General features: G+C 35.5%; 1 protein-coding gene and 1 long non-coding RNA gene across 7 annotated transcripts; one reads left to right on the top strand and one right to left on the bottom strand.

Moving 5' to 3' along the window:
- The first annotated feature begins 512 nt into the window (after positions 1 to 512).
- LOC149527966 (ACT domain-containing protein ACR9-like) lies at positions 513 to 14,025 on the top strand. 5 transcript variants are annotated; one of them, XR_016358317.1, is made up of 9 exons: positions 513 to 755; positions 1,117 to 1,704; positions 2,251 to 2,469; positions 2,562 to 2,667; positions 2,930 to 3,356; positions 3,472 to 3,756; positions 3,950 to 4,200; positions 4,758 to 4,923; positions 13,374 to 14,025. XR_016358317.1 is itself a non-coding variant. In XM_089807922.1 (8 exons), exons 3-8 carry the CDS (start codon positions 1,548 to 1,550, stop codon positions 4,091 to 4,093), a joined length of 1,338 nt encoding a protein of 445 aa, XP_089664048.1. In that variant the 5' UTR covers positions 601 to 755; positions 1,117 to 1,388; positions 1,476 to 1,547; the 3' UTR covers positions 4,094 to 4,270. The 5 variants fall into 5 exon arrangements, 2 of the variants coding, with proteins under 2 accessions (XP_089664047.1, XP_089664048.1); XR_016358316.1 differs by lacking the exon at positions 13,374 to 14,025 and having other exon boundaries at positions 4,758 to 5,259; XM_089807922.1 differs by lacking the exons at positions 4,758 to 4,923; positions 13,374 to 14,025 and having other exon boundaries at positions 601 to 755; positions 1,117 to 1,388; positions 1,476 to 1,704; positions 3,950 to 4,270.
- On the bottom strand, positions 11,808 to 12,826 carry LOC149527967 (uncharacterized). 2 transcript variants are annotated; one of them, XR_016358320.1, is made up of 4 exons: positions 12,688 to 12,826; positions 12,424 to 12,570; positions 12,155 to 12,241; positions 11,808 to 11,993 (listed from the first exon to the last, which is right to left on the bottom strand). It is a non-coding gene; the product is annotated as an uncharacterized LOC149527967 (long non-coding RNA). The 2 variants fall into 2 exon arrangements; XR_016358321.1 differs by having other exon boundaries at positions 11,808 to 11,984.
- Positions 14,026 to 14,329: the final 304 nt, after the last annotated feature.

The following is a 14,329-nucleotide window of genomic DNA, read 5'->3' as shown; positions in this document are numbered from 1 at the left end:
AAATTTACTCTTAACTTAATCAAATAAATAACCCTTAACTTATTTTCAAAAGAAAAAAAACAAAGCTTTAAGACTTGTAATCCCACATTGACACTTTCTTCCCATCCGTTATGGATAATACAACTAGTAATACCATATGGTGATAATGATAATGGCTCTAAAAAGGTGTTCTATGTATTGAAATGTTTTTATAGAAAACACAAGAAAGACAAGGCAGTTATGTAGTGCTTTTTATGGAAAAAAACTGAGGAAATTTGTTTTGTGGGTTCATTTATCCATCGAAAATTATCTTTCCTTTAACCCATATATAGTTTCACCAATTTTCACAAATAGACCTGTCAACTAATTAAATCACGAGTCTTAGTCTCCTATATACCAAACATCTAATCATCTAAATCAGAAAAAAATACTAATTTAATTTTCCCATATTTCCCTGACACTGTAGAAAATGTGTTGTCGATGTGGCAAGTTTCCGACCTTTTTATAGGCTGGAAATTCAAACGCCCGCGTTCATACAAACAAACAACGTTAAGCATAAATTTCCCACCCTAAAAATGGCTTCTGAAGGTATATAATAAATCTGCCGTTTCAAAACCCTTGCCTACAAATTCAGGGTATATTGTCGGATCTGTCGGCTCTCAATTACTGGCCCGGCTCTGCTCGTTGATGCTAAAATTGGCTGTCATTCGCTGTAGTACGATGAGCATTTGACAATAATCCAGTGCCCGTCGCATTTAACGGATCTTCTAATAGAGGTATGTAACGGAAAGCAATGGCATCCCTGATGTCGTTCGAAAATTTCTTTTTGAGAGAGTTTGCCCGCCGAAATCGCGGGCCCGGGTTCGATTTTCGTGGACATTTCGAGAAGACATTTCTTGATTTTCAATGTATTTATTTATTTTGGTTCTGGGCCTTTCTTTATTGGATTGTTAGGGTTTAGAGTTGGAAATTGTTGTCATATATAACGAGGTTGTAGAATGTAATTTGAATTTTCGCTGGGCAGATGGATGTTATAAGGGTCGGGATGATCGTTGTATGTATTTGATTTGTTAATCTGTTTTTGTCAATTGAGATCAATTTCGCCATGGTGAAAGGGGTTGCTTATGATTTTCACAGGCTACAGGAAATGACAGGTTTGGTTGGGAAGAGCCGAAACAAGGCTGTGCTCGATATCAAGCGGGGTTAATTAATGCGCGTCAATTGGCGGACAAATTCCGGGATTTCCAGTATAGATTCTATGTGGGAAACTATAGCTTGGCAGGGGGCTCATTACATAGTGGGAAACAGATTCTTGGTGATTCGCTGCTTAGCTAATAAAAAGAAATTCAAACCTGGTTGAATTGATGAGGTTTTGAGAAACTGGGGGGCGTCTTGTCGCTTGGAATATGGTAAGTTAGATCTGGGATGGATTGATCAGCTGAATAGGCGAGTACTTTTGGCATCAGACAGTCAATAGTGCAACTAATCTATGATAGATTGCAGCTGCTGGTGCCTATTTTGGACTTTAGAGGTGTAATATCTCAAATTGAGATAATCGTGAGTTCGCAATGGGGGCTCCTTACAATGACGAGGTCGTCACTATCAAGCTTGGGAAGAACAGCGGGGACCCTATTGTAATTACAGTTAATTGTGCTGATAAGATTGGTCTTACTTGCGACTTTGCCCGAATAATATTTGATTATGGGTTGACCGTAGTCAGAGGAGGTAAGTTTTACAATTCCGTTTATCTCATATGCGAATTTGGATGTTTATACTCTTGGTCCTTCCGTTGGGAATAATAATGTCATATAATTTTTCTAGAATTAGACATCTTGTTATCAGTTATTTATGAGCATTTCGAATTTCAATTTGGTATTGTTGAATCTGCGGCCAATTGAAGGAACTTGGATTGGGGGAATATGTTTCAAGTTCTTGCCGGTTTTGCAATTTTTGACATCGTGATGTGTTGGAGATGAATCTGAATTCTTATATTGACAACCCATATGTATAGACTTTTAAAGTTTTGAATATTAGTGCTTTAGAATATGTTTTTTTGATGTGGTTGGAAATGAACTTGGTTGTGTTGATTTAGTGTCATCTGATATGAATTTTAGTATTTCTTGATTGACGATCATCTGATGTTGTATATGATTTTGGTAAGTTTATGACAGCGCACTTGTGTGTATATTTCTACTATAATGTTATGGATTTTGATACTTGTAAGATTATGATAGTCTGACGAGGGTTTTGGATCAACTTGTGACAATGTAGATGTGTCAACGGATGGAAAATGGTGTTATTTGATATTTTGGGTCCTACCGCGCCCTGGATCACCTCGGAGATTTCCTTGGGCATTGCTCAGAAAGAACCTTATATCTGTTTGTCCCCCTAGCCCTGTTCAGCTTTTCTTTGGAATTGATCCAGATCCAAAGCCCCCAACGGTCTATATCTTGCAGATCTCTTCCTTGGATCGAGCAGGTCTTCTAAATGGTTGGTGTCCCCACCTTTCATATTTTTCTGCTCCCTGGTTTTGTAAGTACTTGGCAAAAAAATGTGACATATTGAACCATGAATCAATGCAGACATGTCTCAAGTGTTATGGGATCTTGAATTTTCTATTCAGAAGGTGAAGGCATCGACGACTCCAGACAGCAGGGTGATAGACCTCTTCTTTGTCATAGATAACAGGTGAGAATTATAATCTCTGTCTAATGATAAGAACAGTTGTCCTGCATTTAATTTGGAATATTTCTTAAACGTTATCTTGTTGGAAGTAACATTTGCCAATATTGAACATGTGATATTGTCCCGAATATGCTAACAACACACTGCATTAGGGAGAGGTTTCAATCAACCAGGGGTGTGGATCAGGGAAGCTCTTGTTTTAATCTCTTTTGGTAGGAGTGAAGTGTAAATTTTGTCTACTTATACATTTGCTTTTGTGATGCAGGGATCTACTTCATACTGAAAAGAGGCAAGTTGAAGTTTGCAATCACATAAAAACTGTTCTGGGTGAATCTGCTACACACTGTGAAATCTATGTAGCTCCTGATATTGGGACCATGGATTGTGCATCATTTTCTTTGCTTCGACCTTCCATTATTGAAGATTTGTGCAAATTACCATTAACGGATTCTGAAACAGATGCCAAAAGTGTATATGCTAATCAAAGTGTACAAGCTACTCAAAATTTACAAGCTAATAAAGGTTTGCAGGCTACTAATTTTATACAGGCTAATGGTACTCTCTCCAGCAAAATTTCAGTCACAATTGATAATTCTTTAAGCCCTGCCCATACCCTACTTCAGATATCATGCAAAGATCATAAGGGCCTTTTTTATGATGTACTGAGGACCTTAAAGGACTATAATATACAGGTAATTCTTTGTAGTTATCATTATAATGCTGCTATTAACTATGGAAACATATGGTGGAACCATAAATGCTAAGAGCATAGTTTATGTGGTATGGCTTTCTTGCTATATCTTTCAGATTTCATATGGACGGCTTTCTACTAATGCCAAAGGAATATGTGAAGTGGATTTATTTATTTTGCAAGCTGACGGAAGGAAGATAATAGATCCACAGAAACAAACTGGCCTGTGTTCTCGTCTGGAAATTGAAGTTTCCTATCCTGTACGAGTGAAAGTAGTTGATCGTGGCCCTGACACAGAATTGTTGGTCGCATCTCGAGTAGAGATATGCGGAAGGTGTAGACCAAGAATTCTATATGATGTTACATTGGTGTTAAAGACACTAGATATCAGTATTTTCACAGTAAGTTTAATATAATTTACTATCTTCTGTTTGCATAAATCAGATATTGCTACTTTGAGTAAGTCCTTAAATAATTTTGTTTTGTTAACCATTTCTTATTTGCTACGTTTGAGATTATTATATGGAGCTGAGTGATGAATTAACCTGATCTTGTCATGTAGGATGACCATTTAATGTTTGTATGCGTCTGCAGGCTGATCTTGTCAGATATGCAATGGGTGATCTCCAATGGGAGGTGTACAGATTTCTTTTGTCTGATAGGCCAGATCTATCACTTGAGAGCAGTCGTACTAGAAGCCAGATAACAGAACGTATTGAGAACATGTTGATTGGTTGACAGACAACTTTGTATTGCAAGTCTTTTTCTGGAAATCTTGTTTGCTATCAAGACATGCTTCGAGACAAAAACCATTATGGATTGTAACGATTGATGTGGAACAAAAGGCGAGTTGTTGACCTCTATTAATGATTTTTTAATCAACATTCCTATATCATGGTTATTTTATTATTGTAACATTGCATCTAAACTGTGCATGATGATTCAGTCTAGGAATACGGTAGCTGTAAAATTAAGTGATCTGGTTAAATTGTTGTATGTTTCAAATGTCAGAAGGATGGTAGCAGACATTATCCCATAAACCCAATTATTAAGGACCTTACATTATCTTTACAGACTTGCAATTTTGGATTCTGGAATTTAGGACTATCTGTTCTGACTGTTGCTAACAGTGGCATGGTTCAAAAAATGTTACTGATATTCATTAACATAACTATTGTTTAACATTTTGAGTACTGCAAATTCTTTCATTTTCTTTCTTGTTACTGGGTTTATGGGGATGCCTGCAGATTTACTAGTATTCTTTATTGCCTGACAATTCTTATATAAATTTCCTTGTTCGTATTATAAGCATGTTACAGAAGACGAAGCACAAGAATGTCATAGATTCTTTTATTGTACACGAGACACTCAATTGTGACTGTTTGATCGTTTCCAAATGCAGACATAGCTAAGTCGTCCTCACAGGAAGCATATGGGCTTCATGAAGATTCATCACAATGGTCTCAAGTTTCAATTAATGGATCTCTCTGGTTTGTCTTATATGAGAATATTTTGTTAGTCGGGGATAAAAGACAGATGTACTGGCTGACTGCTGGCATTGCTCACAGGTGACATCTTGTTTACAGGCAATAAATGCAAAGTCCTTAACTAACAATTCTTGTAGGTAACCAATATGTGATTGTCAGGGAGGTGAGTGACGATCTCAAAATTGTAGTAAGGTATGCTTGTAAAATGTAAATTAATTTCAAGTTGTTTTGAGCATATTGCAAATCATGACACCATCAAGAAGTCCCGAGATGCTATTATTTTAGTCTTCCAGCACTCCACCTCTGTTCTTAAGAATTTGTTGGATGATGCATTGTTAGTTATTGCCACCTTCCGACACATGTAAGGAAAACATTTTCATTAAATTACATATTTGTTTGAAAAGGTAAAGAACAACATATGTAGCTGCCTCTTGAGAATATCTTTTATATGTTAGTTTCTTGCAGATTGAGAATAGAGCAGTTTTCATCGTACATACTTGATGATGGTATAATCTTGGTCTGCATTCTGGATTCTCATAGCACCACATATTCTGTAGTGAAGTTATAGATGTTCAAAGGAGGCTAGCTGCTCTTAAAGATTGGTAGGTTTAAAAGTTTAAAGTAAATAATATAAATATGTTTTAGACTTTAGTTTTTCAATTTGGATTTACAATGTGTCATTTTAGAGTCCTAGAGTATGCAATCAAGAAATAACTTGATTTAGAAACAGTGTAATACCAAGCTTGGGGTATGCTGGGATGTTGGGATGAGTTTTCAGGTTAGGGTAACAAAGGGCCTTAATTTCGGGATGATGGGGGGATGATTGCGGGGGCTGAGGGGGCAAGGGGGTCTTGTATACTATAGATATAGAACTTGAAGTGCTAGTTATGAAATGTTGTTTCAGATACCAAATTGAAATACGTGAACATAGCGAAATTTCAACACAAAGTAGAACAATTGAACATTAAACATATTAACATAATTCAAAGAGAAATTTAAGCACCTGTCTCAGCAAAGGTGTGGTTGCTGAATGGTGGAGGTGGGGGTACTCAGGTTCCCCAAGTACCTAGTGCGGGATGACCGGGGGACAGGTACTTTGACATCTTGGGTGGGGTGTGAGTCCCCGGGTTTCACTGTTTAGAAAAATTCTTGGGACAGTTTCTTCCAATTAGCAGTTCTAATATATAGAGCAATCCATTCTACCTCATTTTGACATTTTGTCAATTACATGTGGAAGAAATCCTATCCAAATGTAAGGTAGCAGTCACATCTTTTTCAATATTCATTTTGGTGACTGCTGAAGATATTTGTGTAGCTTGTTATTTTGTCTGTATAACAAATTATCATGTTGCTATTTGGTGTTTAGATGCCTTCTCACTTCTACCTTCTCCTATGAAACATATGGAGTACAGTGTTTCAATAACTACCACCAAAGCCTATTGTTTGGGAATGCTTAAGTTTATAGTTAGTTGCAATTAGTTTGTTCCAAAGGTGTTCTATTTTGAATTTTCTGCCCAAAATAACTTTTAACATCAAAATTATATATACTTTGCACAAGGTAAGATTGTTGAAGTTTGGACATAGATGCTAAAATATGATTGGTACAAATAGCAGTTTTCATCTATGTGAAGGAAACTAAAATTTGGTTTTACTTTTTACAAAATCAATGTAAAATATGAAAACTGGATAAGAAGTGTTTGCCTTAAGTTAAATCATATGAGTATTTGATTTCTATCTTCATGAATTTCAAATTAAATTCTAAGGACTGTTAACAAGCAAATACAGCAAGTTTCCTTAAAATTCCCACTTCTATAGTGTGTAACAGAAGGCATTTATTTCTCAAAATTATATATTATTTATGAGTTATGACAGATCATTTTGGAGAGCAAGGCATTCTTTTCTTAAAGTTATAAATTAGCCATATGAGGCTATGAGTGATGACAGATCATTTTGTAGAACCAGTAAGTATTATGGTAGCCAAGAAACCTAAATTACCACAGATTTTGTATTTCTGGTTGTACAACAAACATTTTTAAATAACTAATAAAAATAGTTGGCAAGTCTTCCCAGTCAAACTAGGATTGTGAATTGTACCTAGAAATACTGGAGATTCGAAAGTGCTTTTGCCATTACACGTTATAAACGTAGCCTTGAATGATTTTGTGAAGCTTAAATTCTGAAGCTATGCTAAGTTAATACACAAGCTAAATCAAGATGACAGAAATTTGCAGCCTTTTATTTTTATTTTTGCTCTTTTAATGCGCCGGGTAAACTTTTTAATGTGACCGGTAGCGCTGGCACGACACGCCCACCGGTACCACGGGGACGGGGGAGACTAGAACCCGTGACCAACCCCCTGCAACAGGGAGGATTTAGCCAACCGAGCTCGGGCCCCCGCCTGACAGAAATTTGCAGCCTTACAGGCAATGGAGTTTCTCAATTTTTTGCTTCGTCAAGGTGGAAAACCAAAAATAAAACTGAAATCACATTTGGCTGACATTATAAAGATGATCTGATGAACAGAATGGATATCTCACTTTTGGTAAACTTTTGAGAAGAATACAATATGAATATTGGAGGCAAGTGTGGTCCATTACACCGTATAAACCTAGCTCTTGTGATTCTTGAAGCTTAATGGATGAAGTTGTGCTAGATAAATATGTTTGAATGTGCCAGACAATGTGTTTAAGGGATATGAAAATGCTGCTATTGCCAAAGGCAAATGGTATGGTCATAATTATACTTATCGTGCATGAATAAAATCATAAATGCATTCAATTGGAATTGTAAGGATCTATATTTCAAGAGATTTGTCACACTAACTTAAAAAGAATCTAATCATTGAAGCTAAGGTGGGGAAAACCAGCCTGTGTTAAATCATTTGCCTTTCTATATTATGATATATCACGGCTGCCAGAAAACTAGGTTATAGGAATGTGAACTGATATCTCCCCCAAATTCACAATTTCTTCCGACTACAAATGTTGTAAACATAGCCTTTTTCATTTTCATTTATCATGTATCCTATAATGTGATTGTTGTCTTCATACATGTTGCTACCTGTACCGTGTGCCTCCTTGTAAAAATGTAATTTATAATCTTCAATCAGGGATACCAGTTGAACATTTAGATTATAATCCATCCTCACATGTGAAATCTTTAGCTAGTTTCAGGCTCATTTGGGTACAGTGATGCAAGTGGCTACAGGTGGCTGCATTTGGACCCGAGACAAAATTGGATGGATGGAGGGACAGACAGTCGACGGATGGGTGGATGGATGGATGGATGGATGGTTCATTAAGAGTGTTGAGTTTAAAATGTCATATACCTATACATGCTAAATGAAACCAAACATATCATTCTAATTTAAATTTAGGTTTCTCTATCAAAAAGATCAAGCTAAGAATGTCATGATAGATAAGTTCACAGTTTGCTAATCAGCAGTCTAGGTCTTGAGGTCTTGAAAATATCTAAAAGATCAAACAAGAATCACCAAATATTTCAGCAATTAAAAATTTGAAACACATATCCCAGATGTATACCCACAGGAGATTCGTTTCAGAATCAGATTCTTATATGGTTCATATTTAGAAATGCCTTAGAAAGTCCTAGAATCAGCAACTGAGCTTATAACAATAGTTGTGATTCTGAATTGCTATGCATGTGTGGTTTGTGTTATGATGACTTATAGGAAGACTATAAAGGCTGACTCTTTTTTTCCAGCTGCTGATGCCTGAGAAGCATGTTCATTTAAAAAAAAAGTATTAAGGATTTTCCAATGAGCACATTGCTTATGAGTCGATGACAGATCAAATCTTGATTCTTATTGCTATCAGAAGTCTTATTAAAAAAAGTTTGTGCTTCCATTATAGATTCTTGTTGAATATTGATTTTGATAAATATGTAATTAATATTCTAAATGGCAATGGTTGACTAATTATTGTTGATAGGCATTCTATAATGTCAGTAAGGGGTAGGGGTAGAGTGTTATGGCATTGCAAATTCTTACATAAATTTGGCAATCATTTACAAGTCAAAACAGTATTATTAATTGTAAATTTACTTCACCATTACAAGTTTTAGAGAAATGTATAACTAAAAATTATAAAAGAAAATTAAAGATAATTTAAAAAATCTAATTAATGCAGATAGGCTTTCTACAATGGCATAAAGGGTGGGGCGGAGTGGGATGCTGTAAGTATGCTAATGTTAACTTGTATCTTTCTAGGTTAAATTAATTTTATTATAAACAAAATCTACTTCAAAAATAATTTAATAAACTCCACATAAAATATTTGTTGAAATAATAATCTTTGGAGATATAAATAATTAATTTAAAAATAAAAAGCTTAAGTTAGTGATTTTTTTGAGATAAATAAAATATAAATAGTTTGAAGTGTATTAAATTAATTTTTAATTATTATTTTATTTAAGATATCTAACTAGTTTTTAAATGAAGAGGTACTATAAAAGAAATATATTTGATAAAGTTTTAATTTTAATATTTTATAAATGATGATAATGAATTTTAAATTTCTAATGATGAAAATTAGATTAAATATTCAAATTTTAAAAAAATGAATAAAAGTTTAGTTATAATAAAATTTAAATATCTTTGTATGTAACAACAGTAAAATAAAATAATTAATTTTAAACAATTCTAATTGATATCTATAGGCATTTCTATAGATGGATGTATTCAAGATATCTATGTCAGTGACATATTATATAGGCTTTAATATCATTATCGCTATATAAAATGGCACTCGTGGAAGTTAGATTATAACATTTATTGAAAATTGAAGCGCCTTGTAGATGTATTTAAGATATCGATGTTAGTGATATATTACATAGACTTTAATATCATTATAGAGATATAAAATGGCACCAGTGGAAGTTGTTATAGCATTTATTGGAAATTCAAGCGCCTCTATATCATATGCAGGTGTAGCTGAGATTTATTTAGATCTAAGATGTAAGAATGTCTGCCCATGCATATCCATGAATTGTATGACTATGAATTTTGTTATTATTCATAATATTTTGAAGTGGCATTAAATATTGTGTTAGCATGTTTGCTCAGAAACAATAATTATCTAACGATTATAAGGGGAATCAATAATTATCTAACAATTATAAGGGGCATGAATTATTCGGCAGACGAAGAGATTGCAAAGATGACGACCTTTGACACTGAACCATAAAATATCCTTTAGATGAGGTTTCTATGCCAAGCACCAATATACGCTCGAGGACAAGGACGTTCTGTTCGCCAGTGAGTATTTCGAAGTAGCTTGAAATAAATCTTAACAAACGAGCACCTGGAATGGTAAATGTATTAAATGAGTTGTCTCAATAAGATGGATCCATTTTGGGCCGCTTTTATTGATGAAGCCTAGTTTTGATACTGTTATGCATACCGCTTACATGAACATGATTAATTGTTTCATTACATCATCATATTCATATTCTATAGTTTTTGATAAAAGGCAGTAGGAAAGATGGTTTTGGCCAGAGAACAAGTCTAAGGGGCAGATATTAGATGCTATTAACAACACATTAACAATGACTATTCATAGAGGACAAGATAAAACAATACTCTGAATATAGATCTTTCAGAAACAACGGTCCTGGTGCAACTAAATCACCAGACATGGTAAACATGTCAAAGATTATCTTGAGACAAGCCCCCACAAAAGTTGCAAACTTTAACTAAATACAAAAACAAGTCTTAGCCACTGGCTAGGATCTTCCAACCCGCTACAATCTCCTTTTCCGCCTCAATAGCAAAAGGGTCCACCTCAATGGGAGAAGGGAGGAGAAAGATTAAAATAACAAAGTTGAAGCTGTTACACCTCTTTCCATCAACACAATCACAAGAGGTAGCCCATATATTCTCTACCTCAGTTGGAATCGCCTCCACCTCCAAATTTATGAACATAATCTCCACCACAATAGAAGACTGCTCCACCTCCATAGAAGCTGTGAAAGAAGAAACAAACATTAAGACCCAAGCCCTCCTCCTGGTTAACATCACTCTTCTATTCTGATAAATCCCTAAGGTAGTAAGTTGCGGAGTCATCCCGACTCCATCAAACAAAGCTATCTAGCGCTGAAACCAAGAGTCCACATTACCGTAGTCCCTAAATAGAGCAGGATTGTACAAAAGAATTCCATCCCTTGCCAAGCTCCCAAACTTAGGATTTATCCTTGTCCAACAAAGCTGACCACAAAAAGGAGATCAGATCCATAAAGTCTGTAAGCGGCCCGTTCACCAAACTCAATTCCAGCTCTCCAAAAAATCGAAAAGCTAACACCTCTTTTCCCTTCAGACAGCTCATAACCTATAACAACTCCAAATCCACAAAGGAGATCCAAAAATGGATAAAGCCCTGAAAAACATAGGACTTCCAACATTCCTCAGCAAGAACACCCACTTTCAATATTTGCGCAAATAGAGGAAAGCTCCATCTGCCAGCCGTGACATACCCAAAAGTGGCACGAACAACAAGAACTTAGAGGAGACAACAGAACTCATAGGCTCCAGAAAGAGCAGTATTTTGACCACCATCACCGCACCTTCCATGTGCCAAACAATCCAACTCATAATGTGCAATAAGCCAACAACAGACTTAGCAACAAAGTCTCGAAAGCAGCTGAACCAAGGCACCGTCTGCCCCCCTTCCAAAGGCCCGAGTATGAGCAACACCTTCAAGAGCAATGAACAGCCTCTGCAAAGAGCATGTAGCAGGGCATCCACACACAGCTCCATGAGCTAATCCGACTTTCGTTAGCAGAGGGATCACAGATGGCTTCATCTGAAGAAGGCTGTCAACAACCTTCCACAAAATCAGCCCAAAGTGCAGACATTTCTCACTACACTTACGATGGAGGAAACAAAAAACCAGTCATCCCTAAAGAAAGAGGCCGCTGTTGGCAGAACAACAGCCGTGAGCTCAGCATCCACTAGAGCACCACTTATCGGAACTTGGTGCCAATGGGAAGGGTGACAAAAGAAGTCGTCGCTCCATAGCAACCGTGAGCCTTTCAGAGCTCTGTAGACAGTCTGGATCTTCAAGCTCGACCCCAATGAACTCAAACTTCTGTCACGTCAAAAAATCTCCTGCCCGGCCCAAAACAACCTACATAGCCTTTGGATGTTTAGGAGTAAATGTATATAATTTTCTCTTTCCTTGTCAAAAAAAACCCGCTTCATTTTCGTAAGGATTTACCGAATCAATGAATGTATCATTTCCATAGTTTCCTAGTTTAAATTGCAGATTTTGTGACTATCTAACCCCAATGTGATTACCTATGGTTATATGAGGACTCATCCTTGGGCCTCTATCTTGATCAGAAACGTTGAGAATATCTGGCTGGTCCCAGATGTAATTTTCAGCTACATAACAACAAAAATGAGAAGCAAGAAAATAAAAGAAAAGGTGCTTCAAGATCATAGTTGATAAAGATATTTGGAATCTCATATTTCTGAAAATCTGTAGTTCATAGATAGAAACTGGTATATATTATGTATAAAGTATACAACAAAGCTCAAATATTTGGGGGTCCCTGAAAACAAACCCTTATGCATATCAAAAACTGTGTCAAACAACATTCAAAGTGATGGCAAAATAGAAGCACAATCCATCTTGTTCATCTGTCAACTGCTAATAGTAATCCAGATTTTGTCTGGATTGTTCTGAATCTCGAAGTTTTTCAAATTGAAACCTGTCAGTTGTTGGGACAATGAGCTTGATTTAAAAACTACACAGTTAAATCTTGATAGTAATATCACAAAAGAAAACCTATTTAATGATGTTGTTACAGAAAGAAAAACTTTCATACCTTTAATGTAGTCGGATCAATATTTGAAAAAAAAGGGCAAAACAGCTCTGTGATTTTTCGTTTTTTCGCTATATACAATCTATTTATAACAATGGATGTCATACCACATATATTATTCTTTTTGGCCCTTTTAGTTTCATCTCAGTGTGTCGTTAAAGTAATAGGATGGATGATTCGTCCATTTTATTTTGGGGGTTGAACCTTAGAAAAGTTGCTTTTGAAGGGTCTTTACTTTACTTTGTATATACACAAAGTTACAATGAAAACATGCAATTTTGAATAATTTCTGTGACGAAGTTATGTGAATTTTCAATTCAACTTGTACACATTAGCAATGAAAATAATTAAATTTCTTTATTTTGTGTGTTGAAACTTACGTGAAACTCTATTCAAATTCTCATGTTAATGGAATATGGTTCGATGGTGAATATGATGAATGCCTTATAATATGAAGACTTATTTCTCGAATAGTTCTCTCTATTTTAATTGCTATTCTTTGCACTCTCAAACAGAAGTGGACGTATAATTGTTCATGTGCTCTAATGACTTCTGCTTCATTTTCATTTGGCTTTCTGTATCATTGATTGCAATTTATCTTCATATTACTTAACATAGGCAAAATTTGTTAGTGAAGAAGAATTTCTCGACTGAACTGGGATCGGACATTTATTTTCTGTTTGGCGCAGCTGCCATCTGTGTATGGGATGCTTGTCAGTAGGTGTATTATACACCTAAGGACTTCTGGGGAAATGCTTGACAATGGAGTGTTTGTAGGTGACGTCATTACATGAATTTCCGAAGGAATGCATGTTTCATCGGTCTGATGCTTAATTTTGAATGGCCCACTTTATTTTCTTGTGAAGCTATTCTATTGGTATCAGTGTATTGTTTTTCTGCGGTACCCCTAGATATGCCATTTTTGGCAAGGAAGTAGAATTGTTCAAGTTTGATTGGGCTCGAGAATAATATGATGAAAAAGATGCATGCAGTGGGCATTTAATGTACAAAGCATAATTGCAATTCTCGAACTAGAACTAGAGCGATTATGCAGATGGGAGATAAAATGATGCAAATATGGTAGAGAAAGTATGAAACTGGCAAAAAAAGGGATTAACGCTTCTAATTTTTTTGGTACTTACAAATGTTTGATTATCGGAAAAGATCGTGCGTGAGTGCAAACGTTATCTTCAGAATAAGCGTTTTTTGGCTTATTGGATTGTCCGCTGGGTGGATAGCGATTTGAAATATAAAGAGTACAAGTTTTTGAACAAGCCATCTCGATGGAGAAAGTGTATTTATGATCGCTTTGCTTGGAAGGAATTTGAAGCGTATTCGGGATGGCTTTGCTGGGAGGGAATCTAAAGTCTATTTGTGATAGCTTTGGTCTAAAGTCTATTTGTGATAGCTTTGGTCTAAAGAATTTAATTCATTGGCACAGCAAGCCTTTAGTGCTAGTCTTTAGGTCTTTATCAGTATAAATAGTGATGATGATAGACTGTGATTTGAAATGTTATTGTTAATTATTCATAGAGTATAATTTGAACTTGAAATATTGGTGGAAGAAAAAGACAGTCAAATCTAAAAGTGCTTAAAATTTAATATAAACAATAATTAGTGGTATTATAATAATTATTTTAATACA

The sequence above is a fragment of the Cupressus sempervirens genome, chromosome 11 (assembly GCF_028749045.1).
Source record: "Cupressus sempervirens isolate cs-2001-9-10 chromosome 11, ASM2874904v1, whole genome shotgun sequence".
In the NCBI taxonomy this organism is placed as follows: Eukaryota; Viridiplantae; Streptophyta; class Pinopsida; order Cupressales; family Cupressaceae; genus Cupressus; species Cupressus sempervirens.
The sequence above is the reverse complement of the archived record's forward strand: the minus strand, read 5'-3'. Positions and strand labels throughout refer to the sequence as shown.